This window comes from Anomalospiza imberbis, chromosome 2, assembly GCF_031753505.1.
Source record: "Anomalospiza imberbis isolate Cuckoo-Finch-1a 21T00152 chromosome 2, ASM3175350v1, whole genome shotgun sequence".
Lineage (NCBI taxonomy): Eukaryota > Metazoa > Chordata > Aves > Passeriformes > Viduidae > Anomalospiza > Anomalospiza imberbis.
In genome coordinates this window covers 3,790,686-3,818,087 of record NC_089682.1, presented here as the reverse complement: position 1 = coordinate 3,818,087, position 27,402 = coordinate 3,790,686, and the positions used below count along the sequence as shown (strand labels likewise).

The 27,402-nt window shown below is 40.2% G+C and overlaps 2 protein-coding genes across 2 annotated transcripts in view; both read left to right on the top strand.

Moving 5' to 3' along the window:
- BRWD1 (bromodomain and WD repeat domain containing 1) overlaps positions 1-18,110 on the top strand; it is a 44,322-nt gene extending 26,212 nt beyond the window's left edge. Inside the window, exons 29-41 of the mRNA XM_068179583.1 lie at positions 1,844-1,905; positions 2,679-2,834; positions 3,421-3,541; positions 4,841-4,966; positions 5,508-5,583; positions 6,065-6,109; positions 6,215-6,361; positions 7,063-7,215; positions 7,466-7,635; positions 8,984-9,219; positions 10,191-10,382; positions 10,843-11,820; positions 14,426-18,110. Coding sequence (XP_068035684.1) covers positions 1,844-1,905; positions 2,679-2,834; positions 3,421-3,541; positions 4,841-4,966; positions 5,508-5,583; positions 6,065-6,109; positions 6,215-6,361; positions 7,063-7,215; positions 7,466-7,635; positions 8,984-9,219; positions 10,191-10,382; positions 10,843-11,820; positions 14,426-15,552 — 3,589 coding nt within the window. The 3' untranslated portion in view covers positions 15,553-18,110. The remainder of the gene's footprint in view (positions 1-1,843; positions 1,906-2,678; positions 2,835-3,420; positions 3,542-4,840; positions 4,967-5,507; positions 5,584-6,064; positions 6,110-6,214; positions 6,362-7,062; positions 7,216-7,465; positions 7,636-8,983; positions 9,220-10,190; positions 10,383-10,842; positions 11,821-14,425) is intronic.
- Positions 18,111-18,749: 639 nt separating this feature from the next.
- On the top strand, positions 18,750-26,723 carry PSMG1 (proteasome assembly chaperone 1). The gene is made up of 7 exons (XM_068179552.1): positions 18,750-18,891; positions 19,132-19,214; positions 20,388-20,539; positions 20,892-20,954; positions 22,896-23,094; positions 24,051-24,187; positions 25,241-26,723. The coding sequence occupies exons 1-7, from the start codon at positions 18,770-18,772 to the stop codon at positions 25,313-25,315; spliced, it is 831 nt and encodes a 276-aa protein (XP_068035653.1). The 5' UTR covers positions 18,750-18,769; the 3' UTR covers positions 25,316-26,723.
- Positions 26,724-27,402: the final 679 nt, after the last annotated feature.

Here is a 27,402-nt window from a genome sequence, read left to right as displayed (position 1 = left end):
ATATTCCATCCATTCCATGTGTTTTGTTGTGTACCACAGATGTTCTTTAGGAGCAAGTTCAGGTGGGCTTTGGATTTTTCTTGGCCAATTCCAAATCAAGTTTCCAATTATGAACAAAAGCCTGGTGCCAATTTCCTGGGCTCCTTTCTCCTGTGAGACCTAAAGGATATTTCAGTATTTTAATGCATCAGCCTTTACCAAAAAAGTTTAGAGCTGCTTTGAAGGAAGGAATGCTGTGTTCCTTAAGATCTTTTTCCAAAAGTACTTTATTCTTCCTGGCCTCACAAACAGCTTTTCCAGAGCAGAATCCTAAGATAGGTGGATGAAAATATCTGGAGTGTTTGACAGCTCTGTTTAGGTTTTGTGACTTGGCTGGGTCTGTTGCTCTTTTTGTCACACTTACTTCAGTTTATCACTGTTACTGTTGTATGGAAAATGAATGAATTTAAGATAATTTTCAATTTTTTTTTGTTATTTTATTGTCAAGACAACAATAGGTGTTTGTGTAGAAGCAACTTGATTTATTATGAAGTTGCATTACCTGGATGAGTGAACTTAAGCAGAACTAAGTGGGGCTTAAGCTGTACTAAACCCTTGATAAGGAGTTGACATGCAAAATTATGAATTAATATATCCATTTGTAAATATCAGGAGCTTGTGAAGTATTGTACAATAACTGGGGAGGAGAACTGAACAGATCAGCCTTTAGGACTCTCAGTTCATAAAAATCAAACAGACTGAGTGATCCAAGTTTTCCAAGGCATTGGGAAATCCAAAACAGTGGAGAGCTGCTCTGGCCAGAGCAGGGGTTTAGTTATAAAATACTCTGAGCGTGATCATTGCAGTTTCCAGTTGGTTTGAAATAAATACACAGGAGGCATTAGACCAAATATCTGAGTTTTTTAAGGCATCAGAAGTGGACCTAGGAATTTGGAGAACACTGACAGGAAACTGCTGGCAAAGCTCTGGAGGGAAATGGGTGAACTGCAGTCTGATCTATTGGTTTCTGGTATGTGCTTGTAATAAAAAATAAAAATGGGAACATAAGGATTAACCCAGCTGTAGGAAAGATCCAGCACTCCATCTTACAGGGTACTTCTGCCTGTCTGCAGCAGTGAGGTGTGAAGCTGATCCAGTCAGACATTTCTTACCTTGGAAATAGCAAAATTCATTGGTATTTTATGTATTTTTAAAAACATGTAAAGATCTGCCCAAATATGGTGGGATTTGGAGAGATCTCAGAATGATGGTTACACCTCATAGTTCAGTATCAGAGTGAATACCCAGATCTATCAAGAGCACTTGTGTTGCTTTTGCTTTGTCTTGGACCTTAATTAACTTCAGTTTCTTCATTTTATATTTATTCTTTTCTTTCTCTTAATGCCCTCTGCCTCATAAATTGAAGTGCTGATGTATGAAATGTCTCACTTCCTGTTCTTCCGTAATGCACAGAATTGCACAACTCCTGTTGTGATCAGCAAAACAAATCTCCTGTTTTTTCTCAAATCTTCCCCTTGATGTTATCTCACTTTTCCAAATGTTCAGCTTATTTTTCTTCATCTTCTTGATACAGGCTTTGTAAAATTGATTTATGTATTGGGTAAGTTGCATGCAGCCAAAATCAGGAGCACAATTTTAATCTGAAATTCATCAGGCAGAATGTTTCCTGTTTGCTGATTGCCTTTGTTTCTGTACATGTTTATACAGTGTATTTTGTCAATACCTACAAAGAGCTGTAATTTAAATGTGCTTATAGCTGAGATTTAAAAATGCTTGGAGGGAACACTTCCAAGTCAAGGTAACTTAAAATATTTTTTGGTTGTTTTTTTACTTGGTGAATCAGATGGGACAATGGTGAAATTGAAAAGCTGAGCCCGTGGGACATGGAACCAGTCCCTGATAATGGTAGGTAGAAACCCTTTATTTTATTAAAGCTTGATGTGCTTCTCCCCCTTTCCAGTTCCTTTGTTTCATGCAGGAAAAATGTGGACCTGAGGTGATTCCTGTCTTAAAGACAGTCTTGATTCAGATTTATTGAAGTAATTTGAATATACCTTTTTTTTTTTTTTTTCCTTTTGCATCTTCCAGAGCAATTTTGAAAAAAAATACTTTGAATGTGTAGCTGTGACTTATGGAATAAAACCTGCTACTTCCAAATGGCCGGTTTCAAAAAACATCTCAAGTTTCAAACTATGAATTTGTTGTGGTATACTGTAATACAAGGGGGTATAAGAAGAATATAAATTAAATAATTTCCAGTCAGCAAACTCATACTGCACATAGTTTAAAACCAACAATTTATAAGGTTTGCTGGTCAAATCTAGATTATCTGTAAATAAAAGAGTGGAATTTGTTGTTCGTCTTAATATTTCACTTTTCCAGTACTTGTTAGTATCAGCTGGGAGGGGGGAGAAAAGTTTGGGAGATATTGAGGAAGTAGTTACTGAATAAGCTGTCAAAAAGGTAATAAACTTAATTCAAAACTGCAGAAAAACAGAATTTTAAATGTTTTGCTGTTAGTATCCATTTTGTATAATTTTTTTCCCCACAGCCTTAGCATTAAACTCTATTTCAAGGCAAGAATATTTTTGTCAGTTGCAAGCATACAATTATTTAATAACTGTGAGTGCTCAACAATTTATCGTGTTCTCACTCCTTCCCCAATTTGCTCTCTGTAGTTGATCAGCCTGAAGAATTAGGAGCAAGTGTCTCTGTGACACTGGAAGAGGTGGAGAAGCTCCTGTACAAACCCCAGGAGGGGGAGTGGGGGATGAAGTCCCGTGATGAGGCCTGTGAACGGATTATCCGTGGGATTGATCAGCTCATGACTCTTGGTGAGTGTGAGCTGAGCTTCAGGTGCTTTTCTCCTGATGGTACTTTTAGAAACAGCCTGGAAAATCCATGGCATCCTTTAAAAAATCCCTGTGGTAAAGTACTTTAAGGAGCAGATGTTCTTCTGTGCAGTTCTTTGTGTTTGTACTGAGACCTCTATGATTTTATACACCATAGGTTTTATAGCACCCAGCTCAGTTGTCATGGACCTGCCAGCTTTGAAATAGAATCCCAGAATGGTTTCAGTTGGGAGGGACCTGGAAACCAGTCCAGTTCTGCCATGGGCAGGGGCACCTTCCACTGTCCCAGGCTGCTCCATGCTCCTGGCCTTGGACACGGCCAGGGATCCAGGGGCAGCCCCAGCTGCTCTGGGAATTCCATCCCAGCCCCTGCCCACCCTGCCAGGGAACAATTCCCAATCTCCCACCCAGCCCTGCCCTCTGGCAGTGGGAGCCATTCCCTGGGTCCTGTCCCTCCAGCCCTTGGAAATTGTCTCTCTCTGCCTTTCCTATCACCTCCCTCGGGCACTGGAAGGCCAAAAATGAGGTGTCACAGTTAAATTTTGCTGTTCTTGCTGTTTTTAACCAGACATCTCAGCAGCTTTTGCTGGCCCAGTGGACCTGTGCACGTACCCCAAGTACTGCACGGTGATCGCGTACCCCACGGACCTCAACACCATCCGTACCCGCCTGGCCAACAGGTTCTACAGGTCAGTGCTGCAGGGGGAAGCTCACCTGGGGCCTCTCTTCAGAGTTAAAATAAACCCTGACATCCTTTCTCTGAGAAATTCACTGTTTGAAATCACCAAATATTATAAAACTCTCCCTGAAGTTACTTCAGTGGTGATGACAGTTCAGATTCTGAAGTGCTGTCATTGAGTTGCTTGGACCTTCAAGAAAGTTAAGCTCTTGCTATTTTCAGAAATGAGCTTAAACACAAAAATTGAAAGGGTAAACATTAACAACAGCATTTTAAATAATAAAAACTTACAGAAGACATAGAGGGAAAAGTGTAGTGATGACAGAGCTCTGGTTTGCTGGATGTGCTGGTCAGCCATAGCTTGAAAATAAATTGAAATGTATTCTTCATCTGAAGCTGCATTCAGTGTGTCTGTAAATACAGTGAAGAGACATTAACAGTGATTTTCCTCCTGTATGAGATGGAAAAAATGTTTTAGAGAATAATTGGATGTTCTGTAGGTGAAAACTGCAGACTTGGGGTATCTCTGCTTCACAGGTATAAGGAATTGGGGAATGAGTTGTAAAAATGAATTGAAATTACAGATTTGTGGCAGCTCATTTCTATCAAGTTATAATTTCAATTTGTAGCAGTTTCTCAAATCTGTCATTTTACAAGGAGTTCAGTTGACCTCAAAGCAAGGTCTTGAAGGGAAAACAGAAAGGGACATCATAGCTGGGATTCTTTAAAAATGTAATTGAACAACGCTCTTGTCACTCCTTTTTAACTGCTTGTGCTTTGTATTTATTAATTAAAAGTTCCTCAGGTATGACTCAACTTGTGCTTCATTTCTCAGGGCTTTTTAACAAGCAGCTTCTGATATTTCCAGAAGAAATGTGATAATTTAGAGTAGTGATTAAATTATACTCTTTCCCCTCCTTTTGAATAAGTCAAATGTAAGCTTTTTTAAAACGCTTGTGTTTTTAAAGATTCCAGGAAATCCCCAGTCCTTGGGATGATTTCAGTGATGTTTTATGATTTAGGGATAACAAATGCTAGTGCTTACTTGGCCAGCTGAACTGATTGAGTTTATATCACAAACTAAGGATGAATTGGCAATAATGAGTTGGGAAATGAGTGGTGAAAGATCTACATTGCTGGTTTTGCTTCCTTGGGTTTTCTATGTGAAGGAAAAGTTTGAGACTGCCCTAAAGAAACATAAAACAGAGGACATCTAAATCTAATATAAAGAGAAAATTACAGAGATATAAGTTTTGCTGGTTTTAAGCTTTTCTTAAGTATTTAAGATGCAATGTTTTCTAATTTGAAGGAGAATTTCAGCACTGGTTTGGGAAGTCAGATACATTGAAAGCAATGCCAGAACCTTCAATGAGCCTGGGAGTGCTATTGCCAGAGCTGCAAAAAAAATCACCACCCAGCTCCTAAAGTTCATCAAGTAAGTGGCATTTTAATGTAAGTAATGCTTGAATCCTGGTGCTTTTGAACAGTGGAATGTGAAAACTGCTCAGTATCCCTTTGTGGTGAGCCCTGCTTTGACTCTTTCAGTGCACTGGAAGGACAGCTGTCTAATTCTGAGTGTTACCTTAAATACTGAAAGGTTTAGCTTAGAGGCATTTTACCTTTTCCTCTGGTGTTACAGTCCCAGAATGTCACTTGAGATTGAGTATGTTAAGTAGCTCAGCCTGTAAAATGTGACTTCTTTGCTGTCCTGTGTAGAAGTTCCTGTTGTAGCTTGTCTGACTTAATTGAAAGGTTAAAATAAACTGAGAGGTTTATTTTGGAATGAGGGTGGGCAGCCTTCCTACAGCTGGACAGGCCCTTTTCAAATCCCTAATCCTGATTTTTATATTCCATTTAATACTCAGTTACTGTCTTCCCTTTTATATGGAGCACTTGGTTGTGGCTGAGTTTAATTTAGGAAACAACAGCAGCTCTGCTTTTGCTAATCCAGTAACAGAGATTTAATTGCATTGCAGTGACCAGGACTGTACAAATATTTTTGAATTGTGTAGCACAACAGATGATGAACAAGATCGTCATGATGCTGATCTGGTAAGTTGGGTTTTTTTGTGGAAAATTCCAGTAATTTATGGTGGTAAGAAAATACCAGCAACCACCAAGTATTGTTGGTAAAATTGCTGAGTTATTTACATAGGTAATACAAACATGGACTACATTAGGAATTTTTATGAATGTTGCATGTCATTTATTATCAGTGAATTGCATTACTGGTAATATTTAGTCACTGCAGTTCAAAGCTGTTGAGTAACTTCTAATTGCAATTTCTGATGGTGGTTTTTCCTTTTCTCAAACCACTGCAGATTCCAGACTCCAGCTCTTGTCCTTATCTAGGATATTGCTTTCCAAGTCTCCCAGATGCTGTGTTGTATTTTTTTATGCTCATCTTTTGTTTTACGGAAAGAATTAAGAAAATTTAATTTTACCACGGTCTGAAATCTAATGACACTTGTAGCCTCCATCACCTATTTTTTTCCTACATCACTTTTAAGATAATTGATTTTATTTTGTGCAGGATGATGAAAAATGTGTTCCAAGAACATCATACAGAAGACGAAAAGTGAGTTGGCCAGTCTTTACCTTATAACCCAAATCAGGTTGAATTTTTTCTTGCTGTATTCCAGTAATGCTCTTCCTAACTTTTTTTTTTTTTTCTTCTCTCAAGGGACGGGGCTTAAAAAAGGGGAAAAACCTGAAAAGTGGCTATGATGAAAACTGTTGGAAGAAGCAGTGCATGGAACTGGTGAATTTAATTTTCCAGTGTGAGGATTCTGAACCTTTTAGGCAGCCAGTTGATTTGGATCAATATCCTGTAAGTTGTACTTGATAACCTTAATTGATTCTTTCTTTCTTGCTGTCTTACTGTACCTTGTAAGGGAATTATTTTAGAAAAATCTGTATTTTCTTAATTAAAACAAGTTTCTTGAAGGTGTAAAATGTGTTTACTGAGCCTGAGCTATGAATTTGATTTTTTCCCTCTCTTTTAGCTGTTCATGGTACTCTTACTACCCTCTTAGTCTCTTTTTTTTCTCTAAAAACCCAATAAACTTAATTTAAAGGAAAAAAAAAACTTCTTTACATCACATAACTTCTTCTGGTGACTCCACATTTTGAGTTTGAGTCTCACTTCAGGGTTTAAAAACATCTTGAGGTTCTCTAAAAAAACAAGAACAGGAGAGAAAGAAAGATTGAGGTGTTTTGATGGGGTTTGATTTGGGGTTTTTTTGTGTGGTTGTTGTGCTCTGGAGCTTTTTTTTTGGCTGGTTTTTTGTACCAGATCTGTTGTTTCTCACAGTAAAATTCATGAGACAATGAAAAAGGAGATTTTAAATCAAACTGTCTCAGCCAAAGTGTTGCTTTCTGCTGTGGTGCTTCTCTTTCCACTGCTGCTGAAGAAAATTTGTGTAATTTTAGCTACTCCTAAATGAGAGAAATAAAATGGAAAAGTGGTTGGCTTTTTTTTTTTTTCCCTTATACTTTCACAGAAATCTTTTTTTCCTATGTTTTTTATAGGATTACAGACATATTATAGACACTCCAATGGATTTTGGTACAGTGAAGGAAACTCTGGAAGCTGGGAATTATGACACTCCAATGGAACTGTGCAAAGATATCAGACTGATATTCAGTAATGCAAAATCTTATACTCCAAACAAAAAGTCAAAGGTAGCTGTTGCTTTCTGGGGGTTTGTCAATGTCTTAATGAAATAAATCTTATTTGTTTATCAGTACTTTTGATAAAGCTGCTGGTTGGCTAGATAGTAAAAAATATTTAATATGTTCATTTCCTGTTGATTTGGTGTTACACAGGACTGCCTGTGCTTTTCCTATTGCTTTTCTGTGCAGTTTTTGATATTACAAATACTAGTTTAAGAACAAAGGCTCTGTTTTTAATAGAAACCACTCCCTTACCTAGATTTACAGCATGACCTTGAGATTGTCAGCACTGTTTGAAGAGAAAATCCGAAGAATTGTTTCAGATTTCAAAAATGGGCAGAAACAGAATGAGAAGCTACGGAGAAACCAGAGGTACACGAGAAGGTTTAATAATCAAAGCTCAGTGCAGCAGCCCACCAAAATGCTCAGGTAATCAAACTGTGGAGGTATAAAGATCTGTCTCAGCTGACTGATATTTATATTCACTCTCACATTTAGTCTGTGAAGAGGGGAACATCAGGTTCTTTAAATTATTTGTAACCCTAGTGAGATTTTTCATGCAGTAGGAAAAATGTGTTTAAAAACAGGGGCTTTTTTATAGTACAAAACTGAGAAATACAGGGAGACAAAAGAGTAGAAAAGGTTGGGGTTTTCTTCAATATTTGAATCAGAAAATCAATGTTTAACTAAAATAATGAGGAACGAAACAAAGATTTACTTGTGCTGGATGTATTACAAAGATGAAAATCTGCATAAATTATCTATTTTGTTACATACAGAATACAGGCAGTCCTATGGAATTTCTAGAAATTGTCACTTGCTGTAGCATTCAGTTGGGAGACAGATTGGCCTTTTGTCTTTTGAATGCAAACAGTACAATTGCTGTTTGACGTGATTAAAACTCATTTTCCTAATTTGCATGTGGGACAAAATACAAAAGCTAAATGTGGTAAATTACTGAAACTGAGCTTTTCCCTTCTGCTGTTGTCCAGTGTTCCTTCTCTGGCAGGGAAAGGGTAGGAAAAGAACAAAAACTAATTTCAGGGGATTACTTTAAAATAACCACTCACCAGGATAGGCAGAAATTGTCTTGTGAATCTCATCTGTGCTCAAATCTGGAGAATTGTGTGTGAGTGTTCAGTGGGGCACAGTAGAAGTGAGGTTTGGGATAACAGAAATTACACACTTTGTGCACCTGGATGAATGAATGAAAACCTGCACTGTAAGGAAAAAACTGACAAAACAGTTTTGTAGGTGAAAATAATGGATGGAGCAGGATGGCAGGTAGCACTCAGGCATGCGGAGTTAAAGAAAACTTGACTTAATTTGATCCTTCCTTATTTTAAACAGTGAACTGAAAGGTTCCATCTTCTCTGTGTGTTGGAACTCAGTTTATTGTGGAATAATGGTTGCCTGTATAGCATTTAGTTGGAGGCTGATGTGCAACCAACCAGAGGTTGGGAATCCAACAGGAATTGAGGCTGCAGTGAAAACAAGAGAACATGAATTGTCTGGAGGACATGCACCATTAAATTCTGTTTCTCTGAGCAGAGAAAGATTCTCTCCTCTTGTATGACTGCCCTAGGAGTGCAGACTGTTATTTAAATGAAAGTACTTCATGTTTATTCTCGCCAAGTTAAAATTGTCCCACACCACATTAGCTCATAAAACCCTCCCAGAAATACAAAATCATATTAAATGTTGTTAAAATACATCATTGCCTTCTCTCTCCTAGTTTTACAACCTCTGTTGCTTTTACTGCTTTCACTCTCACTAGAAATCTGAAGCAGAAACCACTAAAGTCTCAGGCCAAACTCGAATCTGAGCAGGAAGATGCTTTTCCTCAGCCTACCTCAAGCAGAGCCGCCTGTGTCACAAGCCATAAACCCAGCACTGGCTCCTACAACCAGAGTTCCTCGGGAGAATCCTCAGATTCTGCCTGCCTGGCATCCTTTGAGAGGAATGGGAAGGCCAGATCCACACCACTGACTAATTGTTCTGCTTTATCATCAGGTCAGAATTCAGAATTGCTGCAATTTGCACTCTTGAGTTGTTAAACAAGCTTTGTGTTTTTAATACAGATTTTTTTTTTTTTAACATAATGTGTTAGGGGTTTTGTGTGATGCACAGTTTTGTTTTTTACTGGATTTTGGACACTTACATTATTTACAGTGAATGTTACCAAAATATTTGTGTACTTCATATAATTCTTTGCTTTAAAATAGTGTAGAATACAGTAAATTTACCTTCATAAATGAAGAAATTTGTCAGTGGGAAAGCAGAGAGTATTTGATAATTTTGTGTGATGCACAGTTTTGTTTTTTACTGGATTTTGGACACTTACATTATTTACAGTGAATGTTACCAAAATATTTGTGTACTTCATATAATTCTTTGCTTTAAAATAGTGTAGAATACAGTAAATTTACCTTCATAAATGAAGAAATTTGTCAGTGGGAAAGCAGAGAGTATTTGATAATTGATACTATATAAAATACAGATTGTATGCCCTTATATGTATATATGTATATGTTATATAAAACTTCTTATCCACAATTAACAAATGACAGAAGTTCCCTGAGACTTTAGACCTTTCCTGTCTTTTCTCCTACACCTCACCTTGACAAAAATTCAGCTTATTTCAAAGAATAAGAATGCAAGTTCTGGTAAAATCCGTTTGAAAATATTCTGTGTTTTGGGGGTTTTTTTAAACATGCTTTTCACTTAAATCTGGTGTTTGAAAAGAGCCATTTTATTTTAATTGAGACTTAAATACAGGTTAAAGAAGCTTCCTGTCACTGAACACCATGAGTACGGATTTTGTTGAGGTATCAGTTTGATTCCTGTAAGACGTTCAGGCATGAGAATGCATTTTAAGATAATGTGAGAAAATTCTGAAGATTCCAGGATCAGCAAAATGTAACTCTTAACTGGAAGCTCTTTACAATTCTAACTGCCAATTGCTTATTTTTTTTTTTTAACAGAGAGTGAAATAGAAGGTTCTGGGGTTTCTTCATCTACTTCTTCTTCATCTTCATCCTCCTCAAGCAGCTCAGAAGACAGCAAAGGCTGTTCTGGGGCTCCTGTGTCCTCCTCTCCCCTGCACAACGGGGTGTGCAGGAGGAACAGCAGTCGCAGGCTGACTCGGAACCGAGCTGCTCAGAGGAAACAGACAGGTGGGGTGCCAGGAGTCCCTTGTGAACAGCAAGAAAAGTCCAAATTTTTATATTTATATATTTATATTTATAAAAAATAACTGTGTGGAGTTAGTATTTTTTTAAATCGTTGTATGTGTAAGATACTAACTTTTTTATTGGTGCTAATTTTGAAGCTCTCAAATACTACATTCAACTTCTTAAAAGATTTTTTCACAACTAGGGGAAGAGGGCAGAAACCAAGAGCTTGGTGAGAGGGAATGACTTGCAACATACATTAAGAAAAAAAGCAGCAGTCCATATAAAGAAGTTCTAATTGTCACAAACCAGAATTAATCTGAAATTTATGACAGCAAAAGCACCTGACTGTCAGTGGGAATATATTTCATGCACGTGTGTGGGTTGAACCTGTCCCAATTTTGACAAGACTTCGCAGCTGCTATTTCATATTTAAGATACTAATCCCTGCTTTCCTTTACAGGAACACTTCTTCAGGAGAACGGGAATACAAGGAAAACAGTCAGGAAGAAGTTATACGGAAGTGACTCGGAAAATACTTCAGCAGTGACATCCGAGTCCCTCAGCAGCAGCAAGGGCAGGCACAGGAAAACCCCACGCAGGAGTGCTGCTGTGGCTGCCAACAAACTGAGGCTGATGAGTGACGTGGAGGAAGAGGTGTCGAGCTCGGAAAGCATCGGGATCTGCAGGAACAGGAAGCTGCCGCACCGGAACGCCTCGGCCGCCGCCAGGAGAATGCTGCTGGAGGGGTCTGAGGATGAGGCAGGCCTGAAGTCTGAGAGTGAGAAAGAAATAGAAGAGCAGCTCACCAAGAGGAAAACTCTGTCTCAGACTGGCTGCTCTGCTCCACGAAGGAAATTCGTCAGCGAGTCTGAGAATGGGAGCTCGGATTCTGAGCCCGACACGCAGAGCAAGCAGAAGAGCTGGCAGAGCAACGGGCACAAACAGTTCCGGGGCCCTGTCTGCTCTGTGTCTCCCAAAGTGAAAAGTCCCACCTTTGACTTCTCAGAGGAGGACTCCAAAAGCCATAATTCTGAGGATGGGAGCAGCCAAAAGGTTTCTGACCAGTCAACACCTGCACATCACAAACCTGCAGTGAGTAATTCTGAGGATGAGGCGGACTCTGAGTTGGACAGATGGAATGGTAGGAAAGCCTCTGGGCTGCAGCTTTCTCCTCCTTTAAAAAAAGCTAAAGTCTTGAGTGATTTAGAGGATACAGCAGAATCTGAAGCAGAAGCCAGAGAGGAGGAGAAGAGTCTTGTATGGGAGAGCTTGGTGCCCACTAGGATTGTCAGGAGTTCCAAATGTGGAGCTGCCTCCAGCTTCCATCGCTCTTCTGATTCGGACTCGGAGAGTGATTCCAATAACAGCAATTACTGTGAAACTTCAGCAAAAGCCAAGATGAGGAAGAGGAAAGGAAAAACAAAAATAGTTAGAAAAGGTAACATTTTTAAGTTAATTTCTCTATTTCTCAATACTGAGTAGATGACAGAGGAAATCTCCAAGAGAGCAGAGTGTTCTCTCTTTGCCCAGCTCCTTGTTTTGAGGATTTCTGTAACCCAAACCCTCTGGTTTGCAGTTCTGTTACCTTGCCTTAATTTCCTGTTGAGATTTTCTGTGCTACAGCAGATTTACAGCTGTTAGTTTCAGTTTGAAGTAACTTTATTGATAGTTTTCCAAAATGAATTTGATGGAAAGGTGTTTAAATTATTCTCACATCCATGGTGTGCACCAGAACCTGAAACTTGAGTTGACGTTGAGTTTTTATTTTGTCAATGATGCGTAGAGTCCTTAACACAGACAGACGCTTGGCAGAACTAAGATTTATATTCCACTTGTTTCAGAAAGTGAACTTTCATTTTTAGGTTTTATTCTGTAATTTTATCATCACCCAGATCTTTGTGTGGTGGCTGATCATGATTTAGAGAGTTGGTTTGGTTTGGGGTTTTTTTTTTAAGCTTATGAGAATGATGCTGATGTTTATTAAACCAGGTCATGTACATTGTGCCTTCATATAAGCAGGGAATTGGTCCTGGTTTGGAATTTAAAGACTGTTCAGAGGTTGGTGTTTGGTGCAATCCTTCCAATCCTGTCAATATGCTTTAAGAATCTTAAGAAAATGATTGTTTTTTTAAATAATTACTTTGTCTGTTACGATGACTCTGTCTTGACAGTTTTCCACAAGGAATATTTGCTTGATTTGTCCCAAGATCTTATATTTCATACATATATAGGGGCATACTTGTAGAGTTCCTATTTTTCAAATAAATATTTATTTTATATTTATATATAAATGTAACTATTTATATGTGTATACACTCAACCAGCTAAACAATTTATGTGGAAGCTTTGCTTTGGATATTTTTAATATATATATATATATATATATAATATAAATATCACATAATCTATTTTGATATGTAAGACAGTCTGTATGTAGTTCTATAATGTAGATTATGTTATATATAATATATATTATAGGTATGTAGTGTTTAGCATGGGATTTTATATTTGAGGAAAGACTGAAAGCAAAGTTTTCAGATAAATTGTGCCAATACCTTGTGGGCTCTAGTGCCCCCTGCAGCTGAGCTGGTTGGAGCTAAGGCTGGATTTTCCTGCCCACTATTCCAGGTTTGGAGTTTGACCTGAACTCCAGGACACCCCGATGAGCCAAACTTTCACGTCTTTGTGGCTTTTAAAAGCTCTTCCAGTTTCTGAGGGAATTTGGTTGAATGCTCCCTCTTTCTGCCTCTGCCACCTGGTTGTAGCTTTGCAGCTTTTACCTCTGGATGTTCAGTGGGGAATTTCAATACATTTTATTATAGATTTGTTCCAAATTTAAGATGTTGTATACAAAGTATAATTTTAATCTTCTGGCAGTGTTGCAGGAAGGCTGGAATTCTTTATTCTTGTATTCCAGCTACTTAATAATATTGGAGGACTGTAATATTTTTATACAACAATAATTGCATGATATCTTATACAATAATATTGTATAATATAAGATCTAACTCTTCTTTTTAGTCTGTGGATCAATTCACCTTTCATACAGCATTTTGCAGTGTGCAGCAGAAATATGTTGTGCTTTGGCCATAAAAATCACACAATACAACTACAACAAGTAGTAATATGATAAAATGATACATAATAGTCATGTGTCATTTCTGGAAGCTCATAACAAAGAAAGGAAATTAATTTTCCTTTGAAAACTTAAAAATAGGAATATACTGGACTAGTACATAAAAGTATCTACATTTAAATAGGGATCAGATTTTGTATGTTTGAAGAGATTGTTAGTATTGGTACCTCAAGCTGGACATTTGAATTTATGCCTCATAATATTTTTCCCTCTGTTTATATTTTTTAATTTACTTCAAGAACTTTTGATTTTTTTTATTCATATGTATGAATTGTCTTATTTAGAATGGAAACACTGATCTTCACAGTATATGATTCACATACGGAATATTTGTTTTAAAACACAACATAAGTTCTATATTAATTTTAAAAACACTGAATGGAAGATTCACTGTTAGCAGCAATCTGAGTGTTAAACTCACTAAGAAGCTGAAGGGTTTCAGTGTTCTCCACCTGAAACCATCTAAAATTGAAATTTGAAATCCACATGAAATATTATTGTTACTTTTTTAGGATAAAAGGTCTAAAACATGTAATTAACACTGCAAGTTTTATTCTAGTAAGAAAAATACAACTTTTAGTTATACAAGTATTTCTAATATGACAGCATTTGTTTGGTAAGTGAGGGAATTTGTAATTTCTCAGCTAAATAGCAGAGTGATGCTAAAGAAAGCTCCGCTGAGACCATGAAAAGGTTTGAAAGTGACCATCTCAAGAGTTAAAAGTATCCCTAGGATACTGCTGGTATTTTTAGTAAAGACTTGAGATAAATTTTACTTAACAGTTGAAACCAAAATAAAATTCAATATTCGTGTATTTCATTAAAGGTGGCAGCGTTTGGGCATAATAAACTATTAATTTCAGGAATGTAAGACATTCAAAAGAGCTTTTTCATCTTCCTTTTGTAGAGCAAACATCAGAGGAGGCCGGCCAAAGTGGCAAAGTGCTGCGGAGCAGGACGTGCATCATCAACTACAAGAAACACATCAGGGTGTCCAGCGTGGGGGAGAAGAAGAACCCCCGCAGGTGTGCCACGCTGGCAGCCAGCAAGATCAAGATAATGAGCGATGCAAAGGAGGAATTATCCAGCTCAGAAAGTGTTTACCCGGTCAGGAAGAACCGCAAGCAGCTCCAGGGCAGCGTGTCCTCAGCCTGCAGGAAGAAGCTGTTCAACAGCTCGGAGGTGGAGGCTTGTTCCAAGTCTGAAAATGAGAGTGAGCAGGTTTCTGGCAGGAAAAAACCTTCCTGCCCTGAGTCTTCTGTTTCTAAAAGGAAATATATTATTGAGTCTGAGAATGAGAGGACTGACTCGGAGACAGAGACTCAGAAGCGGAGTGATAACCACACGCAACCACACAAACCCCTCTGTGCTGCAGCTCTGAATAATTTTGACTATGACTCCTCCGAGGAGAATTCCACAAACCACAGGGTAGAAAACGGGGGAAACTGGGGAATTTCTAGGCAGGCAGCTTCAGCCCACAACCATTGTACGAGTAACTCTGAAGAGGAGGTTGATTCTGACTTAGCTAAACTTGAAACTAAAAACACCAGAGTAGCAGCAAATAAAAAACCCAGAGCTTCTTTCAAGAGATTAAAACGGGTGGATGACTTCAAGGAAACAACAGAATCCAAAATGGGGGGGAAACAAGAGGAGAAAAGCTCTGAGGATGCAGAAGCACCCGGGACTGCAGGAAGCTCCAAAGCCAACGTCACCTGTTTCTCCTCGGACTCTGGAACTGACACCACCATCTGCAGCGACGCCACGGAAACCAGGAAGCGCAAGAGGAAATCAAAACCCGGCAGGAAAGAAAGCCTCACCCAGGACTCCCTGAAGCCTTCCAGGAGGCCGCAGCGCAGGAAACGGCGGAAAGGCAGCCAGGAGCAGGACTCGGAGGAGGTGGAGTTCGGCGAGTGCCGGCGGGCGCAGCGGCGCTCCAAGATCCGCACGCGCAACGGCGGCCGGCGCACCGTGCGCTACAACGACGGCGACGACGACGACGACAGAGCCCTCGAGGACGCCGGCTGCGAAACGTAACCTTAACAAAAGGATAGCCAGCCCATCTCTCTTTTTTCTTTTTTCTTTTTTCTTTTTTTTTTTTTTTTTTTTAACGGTAATAGCACTAGAACTCCTGATGGGCGCTGGCTGTTCTTTGTCCTACATTTCAGGGAATATATTTATATTTTTCTATGAAAAAGTTATGAATGTGATTAGATGATGACTTTCTCCTTTTTCATATTTTGACTTGCACTTGCCTGCCCATGTAGCAGCATTTAGCACAGATGCCAAAATGTGCCTCATTATAGGGGCAATTTTTTGTCTTTACTGGTATTTTATTACATATAAACAAGAGTTAAAGAAATGTTAAAAACACTGCAAACAGGTTAAATAGCAGTATGTTGAGTATTATTGTTATGGGTGCTGCAATGAAATACTACCTAGGTCATGCAACATTCAAGAACAGATTTCAAACATCTCTAATGCTGTATGAAATCATCTGCCATAGTAACAGGCTTCTAAATAATAGTACACTCGAAAAACCTGGTGGATGCAAGCATTGCTTCCAAAGAGGAATGAAAAGGCTGATAACTTCCCAGCTTGATTCAGTGCTGGAGTTCAGTGTTCTGTGCTTGCATTGCTGAGAAGCAGTTACCAGCGAAGACGTTCCAGAGGCTTTGGTGAACAGAGGGTTCTGCTGACAGGTAGTACATCATTAATGTGACTTCTATACTGTAAACTTTTAAGATTATGAAATGCAGGTGAACTCTTGGGCCTAAAGGGTTTTTGTGTGTTTTCTTTATAAAATAGAAAAACAAACAAAACGCTTGTTCTTGTGTTCTTTATGCGTGGAAAGCTTGAGGTGCAGGATTCTGACATTCCAGACCTTTTTTTTGCTACTTTTCTGTTGTCCCTCCATATTTAAAGTGTTTGAATGTTGGATCTCCCATTGATTAAACCTTACCAGTTTCTGAGCATTGCAGTAGATCTCCTGTTTTCACAATGTTTGAGGTGGCTCTCGTTGACAAGAAAGAGAATTTCTCCAGGAAACTACGTGGAAGTCCCTGGTTGAAGACATATCAACAACAAAAACACACAGCAGCTCTGATTCCTGAGTTTTCCCTGGAACTGTTCTGGTGGGAGCCCCACGATAGCTGCCCCCAGCCCAACACCAGGGAATCTCTGCTCCTTCCCCACTCCAGGGTTCCTCCTCTTCTCTGCAGCTTCCCTTTCTCTCACTATGGAAAACTTGGTCCTCCCTGATTTCATCATTCAATAGAAGATGTGACAGAGTATCAGATTTATCCAAACCTAGCTCTTGGGAACTGAAATAGCAAGTTAGGGAATTGAGTTGGACTGGTAGGGGGATACAGAAGGGTTTGGGGGTTAAAAAAAATTAGTGCAGCTGCACAATCCTGGTGAATAATGACAGAACTCCTTGTACGATTGGAAATGCATCATGGAAAAGGGAGCTGGCATCAGTGAGAACAACTTCTCCAACACCCTCACTGACATTGTCTGCTTTTACCATCACTTTTGCTATCCCAGATGTTACCTCAGCACAGAGAAATACTCTTTTTTTTTCTTCCTTAAAACTTCCATGTGAAGTCCAAAAATAATTTAAATGGTTCTTGCCCCAGGAAGTTTTATTTAGAGCATAGTCTTTAATAGGATGCAGCAGAATTTTGTAAATGCAAGAGAAATGTTTATCTGGATTCTTTATTTGGTTTCTGAAATACAAACACAGTTGTGTTTAGTGATAAAACTTGAAGGTGGCTTTGTGTTTTCTTTGAGGAGCAAACTTTGTTACAAGGTAGTAAGTCCACTGTTTTTTTCTATTTTCTGTGAACTTTATTGTTTAGCAGGTGCTTCTTCTCAGTGTTCTCTGGAGTACAACTACTCAAATTCGGGAATAACCAAATCGAACATCAGAGTTTTTATTAATTTTCAGTTTGAACAGCTAAAATTGGGCTGGTAGGTTTGAATTTCTAATGTAGGTTTAGATTTACCAAGCTGGCTTTCTTTCAGGGGCTGTATTCTATCACTGCACACACAGGTTCATGATCCCTGAAAGCTGGGGAAGGTTCTGGCTTTTGGAGCTGCAGATCCCAGAGGGAGTCACTGCCTTAGGGACCCTGACACTTTTATTTTCTAGGCAAAGCATGTGCTGATCTGTATTTCCTAATTTTATACACATAGTGGGAAGAAAAATTATCAAGCTGGAAAGGTATTTTGAGTCTTCCACCCTCTAAGAGTTTATTTATTTTTAATTTATTAAAGGAGCATGGTGGCTCTTATAGAACTGGCAGTCCTTTCACCTTCCTTTAAGTGAGCATTTTTGGTTTGGTCTAGCTGTACTCAGGGATGTGAAGTAGTAGACCTTTAAAAGTAGGATCTTTATTTAATGTGAGTTTTGGAAGTTGTTTGGTTTGTTTCCAAGCAGGACCTCAGTCTGTGATGGTGATCAGGCAACACGAACAGAGGGAAACGTTAAAGTGCAGGACAGAATCATAAAGGAATCAAATTCTTTCATGTTAGAGGCTTTGATGATGTACGTGTGTTAGTGGTCCAAAGTAAAGCTGTACATACATCTGGAATGTCACTGTGCTCTTCTTTGGTTCAACCAGGCCAAGGGACAACAACCCCGTGGGGCTGGAAAGCTGGAAAAGGCCCTGGGGGTGCTGGTGACAGGGGCTGGACACGAGCCCAGGGGTGCCCAGGTAGCCAAGGAGGCCACTGGCAGCTGGGCTGGGTGAGGAATTGTGTGTCCAGCAGGAGCAGGGCAGGGATTGTCCCTCTGGGCTGGCTCTGAGAGGCCCCTCGAGGGCTGTGTCCAGTTCTGGTCCTGCAGGAGAGACCTGGAGGGGCTGGAGCGTGTCCAGGGCAGGGAACGGAGCTGGGAAGGGGCTGGAGAATTCCTGAGGGAGCTGGGAAGGGGCTGAGCCTGGAGCAAAGGAGGCTCAGGGGGACCTTGTGGCTCTGCACAGCTCCTGCCAGGAGGAGACAGCCGGGGGGTCGGGCTCTGCTCCAGGGAACAGGGACAGGACAAAACGGCATCGAGGTCAGGCAGGGGGGGGTTAAATGGGATATGTGGACGATTTCCTTCACTGAAAGGATGGTTAATCCTTGAAGGAGTCGCCATCTCTGCGAGCGCTCCGGGGCCGCTGAGGGCACTCGGCGCCGCCGCCCCGCGCCCGGAGCCTCCCGCGCCTGTGCCCGCGCTGAGGGCGGGGCCGCGCAGGCGCGCGGGGCGGCCATGGCGACCTTCTTCGGGGAGGTGGTGGTGGCCCCGTCCCGGGCCGGCCTGGACGAGGAGGAGGAGGCGCGGGAGGAGACGCCCGAGGACCGGGAGATCCGCAGGGAGATCGAGAAGAAAAGGTACCGGCGGCGCAGGCTGGAGAGCAGGGAGAGGTTCTTCCCTCAGAGGGTGCTGGCACTGCCCAGGCTCCCCAGGGAATGGGCACGGCCCCGAGGCTGCCAGAGCTCCAGGAGCCTTTGGACAGCGCTGCCAGGGATGCCCAGGGTGGGGTTGTGGGGGTCTGGGCAGGGCCGGGAGCTGGGTGTGGATGGTCCTTGTGGGTCCCTCCCAGCTCGGGCTGTTCTGTGGTTCTTTCCCAGGGAGATCCAAGTCCTGTGGACCTGTGCCGAGCAGCCCCTGGTGTGCTCCAGGTTCATCGTGGCCATCGGCAGGAACGCTGCGGGTGCGTGCAGAACCAGAACTGCTGGGGTTTGGGGAATAAATTCGAGGAGGCAGAAGGTGGGAGGGAGGTGTAAATGTGCCAGGGCATTCCCTGCTCCAGCCCCAGTGTCCAGCCTGGCCTTGGGCACTGCCAGGGATCCAGGGACAGCCCCAGCTGCTCTGGGCACCCAGGGCCTGCCCACCCTGCCAGGGGACAATCCCTCCCAAAACCCCATTTGCCCTCTTTGAGTTGAACTCATTCTCCCTTGTCCTGTCATCCATCCCATTCGAGTTTGAAAACTCCAGCTTCTTTGATTAAGCCCCTCTATTTACTGACTATGCAGCTCCTCATTTAGCAGCAGAGGTTAAACCTGGAGGCAGCTGAGTTGTCCAGGGAAAGCTGCAGTCCCTCTGCAGCATGTAAAACACAGTTACTGTTACAGCTGTTTACTCCTCGTGAAAATTGATGTAGTTTCAGTTGAACAGGAGAAGCAAAGTATGATTTAGTTTGGGATTTTAGTTAGGCAATCCCCTTTTCCTTCACCTGGATTTTATTTGGTAAATTCTCTGGGATTGTTTATTAATTGGGAAAAGTTTTGACCCAATAGTACCCAGAAGTCTTGCTTGCATTTAAGTGACATTTACGTGACATTTAGATTTTATCAAAGTTAGCTTTGCTAATTTGTTAGGGTTTCATCCAGGTTTTTCCTTGAAAAATGGTAATTGATATTTTGCATCTGTCTTCTGTAGCTTTTGACAGGAATCTGATTTATTAATGTTTTTGCCACACTCTTGCCTCTGTTTTCTCGAATCGGTATAATAGTTCTGCCTTGCTGCTTCAGTGATTTTTGGTTTTAATCTATGTTAGTAAGTATCAGAGACTTAATGTTTCACATCCTTAATTAAAACCAAAGAAATTGAAGTTGATTGTAATGCTATAATTCCTAAGAGCAAGTGATTTTTACGTTAGGGATCTGTATATGTTGAACAGCTCATCATCTTTTTAAATTTGAGTATAGTGGGGCTAATCACATTGCTGCTGTTTCTTAGATTTTGTCAGTAAATCTAAGTTGATAAAAATGAGTTATTCTTCCTCCAGGTTGCAAAGGAATAATCCGATTTAGTCCAGCTATTTATTTGTAAATCAGAGGTTTTATTCTTTATAAATTAACAGTATATTTCATGGCTTTTGCAGCTTTCCTGTCATCTTTTATCCTGGATTCTGTGTGCTGGGAAGTGGTTGGAGTTGTGAAGCTGTGGAATGAGTGGTGCAGAACATCTAGCACCACAAATGTTCTCCCCACAGACTCTTTCTGTTTGTTCTACAGATTGATTTCAGATCCCACAGTAAGTGACTTGAGCATTAATTCCTCTGTGGTTTGACTTTCTGAAAAAGAGAGCTTTCATCCAGCCCCAAACTAGGCACTGCAGGATCATGGATTGGTCTCATAAATGATCTGAAGGGTTAATTCTCACTCAAACTGTGTGAAGTTCTGTGTGGAGCTCAGCACAGAGATGTCACAGCCTCTTGGCTTCACTGCATTTGTGAGCAAAAAATCCTCATTGAAACAGAGTTAAAGAAACCCAGAGTAACTGAACAAGTTATTGTCTGCAGCCACATCATCCTTACAGGTGATGATGTGCTGCTGATGTGCCCTTTAAACCGCTTAAATACACAAGTTTTTACTTTTTTTTTTAGGTTTTATTGTGCCAGTGTAGTTGCTACGTGGCTGAGGATCAACAGTTCCAGTGGCTTGAGAAGGTAAAACTGGCAGGAAAATAAATGAAGTGGTAAAATCCTAAGGGTGGGGATCTTCCTCTCTGATACTTTAGACATGACGGTGTTAAATAAGTTTTTCCTGTGAGTTTCTTTTATTAAATATTCCAAAATTTATTCTCTGCAGGGTGTGTGAAATCCCTTTCTAGATGCTGCCAGCTGTACCTGCTGTAACGTCCCAGCTGAGTGCAGTCACTCCTTTTGGACAGTTTCAGTTTTGTTGGCCCTTAACCACTTCCCAAACCTTTTTCCTCCTCGCTTTTCATTTCCCATGGCTTATTTCAGCTGCATTTCACCTCTGGGAGAGTTTTTCCTTAAAAAAACCAACAGCAATTTGTACAGCTGCCAAAGGATCAGCAGTTGTGGAGCTCCTGGTGGATGGTGTCAGCTGCTGGGTGTGTTCTGTGCCTTTCCCAAGGGGGAGCTGGAGGGGAAGGTGCCTCCAAAGCAGCATTTGTTCCCAAATTTAACATTCCCAGGGCCTCACCCCAGCATCACCCAGGTACAGGAGCACTGCTGGCTCACTGAAGTCTCTCCAAATATCATCATTTTGATTTTAATAAGATAAGGCCAGGGGCTAATGTTCCTCCTCTTGATTTTCCTGATGGATTTGGGTCACTGCTTTGCCTGGAGGAAGTGTGGCTTATCATTTTGTCTTGCTGTCTGTCTGCTCCCTCCCTGCCTGCCTTTAAATCTCCGCTGAGCTGATGGACCAGCAGGGATTCCAAAGCTGGGCTTAGAGATAAGTACAGCTTTGCTGGGGGCTCACGGCTCATTTGGAAGTTTAAAAACCCTGAGACCTCAAATGTTTTGCTTTTGCTGTATTCCACACGTTCCTGCACTTCATTTAAAGTGGGATTGCAGAAGTAGGATGGCTGGGGGGTTGTTGTCTTCCCCAGTTGTTTGTGGATATGTGTGATTTCCAGTGTGGGTGTTCCTGAACAGAAGGAGTGTGGTTGTACCAAATCAATGTTCCTGAGTATTTTTAGATTTTGTGGTTATTGGTATTTTTAAATGTGCAGCAGAAACAACGTGCTGGCAATCTTTTTGCTTTTAATGTGAGTTGCAGCCCTGTTCTATGTGTAAATCCTCATTTACTGAGCATCTGCCATCTCCACAAGTCAGATCTTTACATCTGGGTGTGTTTTCTCTGTAAAGATCACTGACAAACACACAGGTTGGAGTTTTGCTGACATTAATTCCAGCCACTGTTCCCAACAAAGCAAGTGGAAAATATGTGAGCTTCTGAATATTTCTATTAGATTTCTAGCACAGTGGTGACACAGTGGTGACACAGTGATGGCACAGGCAGCTTCCCTCCTGGGATTGGTACACAGACAGAAACAGGCAAGCTTCTGTCACGGTTTCCAGATTCTCTGTTTTCATTTCTCCTGTTGGTATTTTGTGATGGCCAGAAGGTTTTGTACTTTGAAACTCTGTTCTTTGAATCTGAGAAAGAGAACCCTACATTTTCTTTCTCAATTCAACTTGAATAGAATTAAATAAAACCTGTGCATTTAAAATAAAGTCTCTTACAATATTGTAGGACATCCAGGGAGTACAATTTTCATTTAAAATGTTATGCAGCTCAGTGAACTGCTTGTTTCTATTTGGAATCCTTCTTCTTTCTACAATCACCATTAATTAAAGCAGTAAATCTTAATATATTGAATAGAAAGTGCTGAAAACTTCTCCAGAAGATCACTAGACTTGGTAAATATGTCAGCTGTTACTTTGGGGTTTTTATCTCCATCCCAGGAGCAATGCCTGACAAATTTCTACCTGAAGGCTGTGATTCAGACAGGTTTTTGTCCTGCAAACCTGAGTTCAATTGCCCTTCGCACTGAAATTGAAATGAATCCTTGAGGTTCTTCTGCTTTTATTGTGAGAAGAGAACTTTTGCTGATGGATTTTTTTTAATTTCAGGTTTTTGGCTGCATGCAGAAGAAAGACTTGCAAGTAACCATCCTTTCCACGTGTCCTGTAGCTGATTATAAAACTCAGGAATCCACTCTGACACTTGTATCTCCATTCTTGAAAGCCTTGAAGACCAAAGAATTCCAGGAGCAGGTCTGCTGCCCGCTGCTGGAGCAGCCCAACATTGTGAGGGACCTTCCTGCTGCTGGTACTTTGCAATTTCAATTTTTTACAGGGCTGCTGGTGGCAACACAAAATTCCCCCTGAGGAGCATCCCACTGCAATCAGAATTTCTGCCTAATTGTGGGAATTGGCTGACAAGTCAGCTTTTTAAAAATTAATTACTGACAGATTCACATCTTACGCATTGCCCTGGAAAATAGGGACAGTTTTCCAAACCAGCCACAAATCATGCTACCAGTTACGTGTGGGACAGAAGTACTGGAAAATTCTTCAGTATAGCCTTACAAAGCCTATTGTACAGTGGGATTTTTTTGGGGAATTTTACTTAGTAATTAAGTAAGTTTTATTAGGAATTATTTTCATCTGAGCATCCAAAGTAAAAGCTCATAAAGTCCTTTCTGTAACAGGTGTAAGGAAGCTTGCACAGGTCTGTGCATCAGCCTCATGGAAAAGTTAGGTTCAGTTTTATGATGTAATTTAATAAAAACCTTGAGTTTTTCATTCTAGAATCCCTAATGGTAGCAGCATGAGGAAAAGCTTGTCTGGCAGGATTTATGGTGTGGGTTTTTTGTGGTTTTTTTTGTTTGTTTTGTTTGTTTTTTTTGTTTTTTTGGTTTTTTTTTTGAGGGGGGGGTTGTTTGGATTTTTGCAGCTGTTGCTATTATTTTTAATAAATATTTAATTAAATATTTTATTATTTCTGTTTATTATTTTTAATTTTTTTTATTTTAGTGGGTTTTTTTTTTTATGTGCAGTTTCCAGGTAAGGTATGTCCCAGGAAGAAACACCTTCATTTAACTAATTTTTGGTTTTAACTAATTTTCCTTGTGTAGCTGGGGGATAAGGAATGGCTGCTCCAGCAGTCGGGATCCTGAGCTGGTAATTAAACTCCCATGGGTTTAAAGTTCTGATTTTCATAGACAGAACAGAGATTCCTTTTCTGCTGAGTTTAACAGAGCTTTTCTTTTGACCTGTGTTCAGTTCTGAGTTACTGCCAGGTGTGGCAGATCCCTGCAGTGCTGTACCAGTGCTACACTGATGTCATCAAGCTGGACACGGTTACCATTGAAGCCTTCAAGCCTCTGCTCTCTTCTAAACTCCTGAAGAGTTTAGCCAAGGTAAAAAAATCCATATTTCAAATTAATGGGAGCTTTTGTCTGTTTTCATCTCGTGCATTGTGCTGGTTTTGTTCCCCTGTGAGGATTTCATCTGAAAAGGCAGAAAAATACAGATTTTAATGACAGTGCTTTGAAACCTGCTTTCACATCTGTGTGGCTTAGAAATAATGAATCTACAGCTTCCTTCAAAACTTCATTTTGAATTTCAAGGCTCTTCTAATGGTGTGAATATATCAGGGAGGGATTTCTTGTGCTTGTGTAAGCTGCAGTTTCCTTTGGAGCTGCCTCATTTAAAACTTTTAAGCTTTTTGTTGTGTGGGGTTTTTTTTTGTTTTTACATTTTATATTCATATACCAGATGGCTCTGTTGAAGCTCTGTATCTGCCTCTCTTCTGGCATACAGGAAAGCTTCTTAAAATATTCATTTTGACCTATAACTTCTTTTTGGAGCTGAAAGACCAAGTTTCTGAAGAAATTTTTACACTAATCCAGCCTGGCCTTGAATACTTCCGGGGATGGGGCAGCCACAATTTCTCCATGCCAGGGCCTCACCACCCTCACAGTAAATCCCATTGCTCCCATAAATTCCCATTGCAGCTCCTAAAATGAATGTTTTACTCATTCTGAAATGTTTTTAATGGAATTTTAGTTGGTTGAGAACACTTTGAACCCAGATTTAAATGCCAAAGAAGTCTGTGTGTACTGTGGTGTTTATTTCACTTCTAATATCAGTTTTCAGTGCAGCTCATTCTGTTCTGCTGAATAAGTCTGAGTAAGACATTAATATTTAAACTCTGAAGGAGTACAATGACAAATACAGAGACTCTTCCCCTCATGTCCAAGCAAGGAGGAATGCAAGATAATAAATCCCATTTTCTTGCTGCAGTGCAGATTCCTGTGGATAACTTCATTCAGAAGACCTGAGTTTTGCTCCCAGTTAATATTTTAATAAAAGTGATGCTCAGAGTAATGTAAATGGGACCAGAGGCCAGTGGGGCTCTTGCTTTGTTCCCAGCACTGTGGGTGATGCTGATCCTCTCTTCCTTTCCCCAGGATGCCTCTGAAAGCACAAAGATTTTGAAGAAGTTCCTGACAACCAGTGAAACTCACAATAATATCTACATCTGACAAGGACAGTTATGCTGCACTTTTGTAAACTCCAGTTTCTTCTCTAGTGGACTTCCGGGATTTTTTTTTTCCCCCTTAAAAGTAGAATAAATTCCAGTAAATTTTTACTTTCCCACTCATTTTTGTTCTTTTTAACTTCATCGCTGCAAACACCCTTCTGCATGGCTTGGAATACTTTCTTCTGGAGTGATTTTAGGAAAGATATCTTGGATATGAAAAGCAACTCCTTTTTCTCCTCCTGAAGGGATTGTCTTACCTAAAAGTATTCCTTTTATATTTCAAAGAGGAAAATGCAGATAAGGAATTCTGTCTGAACCTAATGAGACCTCTCCCTTTTTTACTTTATTTTGAGATCTGAAGGTTTTTCAAATATTTTATGTTCTTCAAAGATTGGTCTGTAATCAAATGCGCTCTCTGTCCTTTTCCATCCACAGAGAATTTTGCTTTTGTTTTTTTATGGCTCCACATGCCCTTTTTAATGTATATATTGATACAAAATGCAGTAATTAAAGTATGGTAAATGCCTTTGAAACTTGCTAGTGAAAAATAGCCTCTCCTGGTCAAAGGGGCTGGCAGGATCACAGGCTGCTTCAGCTGGATTTGCCAGGGCAAACTGATTTAATTCACTTTAAAACACCAAAATTTGGGCAGTGGTAGGAGTAATAAAAGATCTCTTAGGCACAGCATGTGATTTTTCGAGGAAAGTAAAAGGTTTTAAAGTGTCTCAGAAAATTCTCTGGAAGTTGGTAACAATTTCAGCAGTGTATTTCAAATATTAACTTGGATTGAGGTGCAGTTCTGAGTTACACTCTGTTTACTTTAATATTTTGTTTAAGAAAATGGTGTTAAAACTATTAATTATCTCCCAGGTAATTCTCTTCTCTGCTATGTGCAACTTTGACTTACTCTGGATGCTCAGTGGATATTTTTGAACAGTGTTTTCCTTCACAGAACTGTCACTGATTTAAATTTTCACTTCAGGTAATTACAGATGAGCACATCTTGCCTAAAGTGTGCTGGATTTTGGAACTGGATTTTGGATCAAATTCTGAAGCTTTGTTGGGGTTTTTCCCCCATTCCTGTCCATCCTTTTAATTCATAAATTGGTTTTATGTGTGATCTGAGCTGAGAATTCTGTTGTTTTGAAAGTTGGCAGCACCATTTTCTTATTTTTATGTGTTTGGGTCATAAATAAAGCAGGTAACAAGAAATATCTTTAATAGTAAATTATGCAGACCCTTAGAGGAATTGTGAATGTATTTCTGGTATTGGTGTGGTCACCCAAGGCAGTTTGCAATGTTTCAAAACATTTACTATATTATATTTAACTCAGTTTTTACTACGTGGCTTTATGCTGAGGTGTGAGAATGCTCCCAAACACCTTGAATAAAAGTGGCAAACAAAACCATGGCAGCTTGGGAGATGAAATCAGACTGAAACCTGGTGTTCTGGCAGAATTCCTCGAGAATTCACTATTCTTGCTTGTAAGCTCTCCATACCAGGAAATGTTTAGGTAGGATGTAGTTGGGAAGTACTGTAGGGCAGTGAAATAAGAGATTCTAATTTCAGATTCTGCCTTTCCCATAATTTGATGTAGGAAGCAACTCGTATTCACCCCTTAAATATTTGGAAGCCTCAGAACTAATGATGAACTGTCATAAGGTGTGAGTGTTGACTGAAGAATTTTTTCCATATTTGAATGTTTCTGCCTTTTTTTTCCCTTCTGTGCTCTCTCTCCAGTATCTACCAAGAGCCTGCAGTGAGGCTTTCTTGTTTCCTAGCAGCTGCTGCGTTTAATCCTTGTAGGAGTTGACAAACTTCAGACTTGTCAGATGTGGCAGATGGCTTCAAAGCTTTGGGGGGAGAAGTTTGAAATGAGATTGTGTAAGACTTGGTTTCCTGGGGTATTTGCTAAATGCAAATTGTGAAACCAGAGTAAACTGTGAGACTGGAAGAGGGGTTTTTCCCCCTCTTTTTAAAGACATTTAAGCCATTTATTACCTTTTTTTAGATAAGACTGATCTGTCTTCTGCTGAATGTCTTCCAAACCAAGGGCTCTTCTCAAGTCCACTCTGCTTTGTCACACT

What these genes read in the sequence shown, in the direction of transcription:
- PSMG1 (XM_068179552.1), top strand. Translation starts at nt 18,770, where the DNA reads ATGGCGACCTTCTTCGGGGAGGTGGTGGTGGCCCCGTCCCGGGCCGGC. An exon ending in GATTGATTTCAGATCCCACA is followed by an intron (nt 20,540 to 20,891) that starts GTAAGTGACTTG and finishes TTTTTTTTTTAG; the next exon opens with GTTTTATTGTGCCAGTGTAG. An exon ending in TCCTGAAGAGTTTAGCCAAG is followed by an intron (nt 24,188 to 25,240) that starts GTAAAAAAATCC and finishes TCCTTTCCCCAG; the next exon opens with GATGCCTCTGAAAGCACAAA.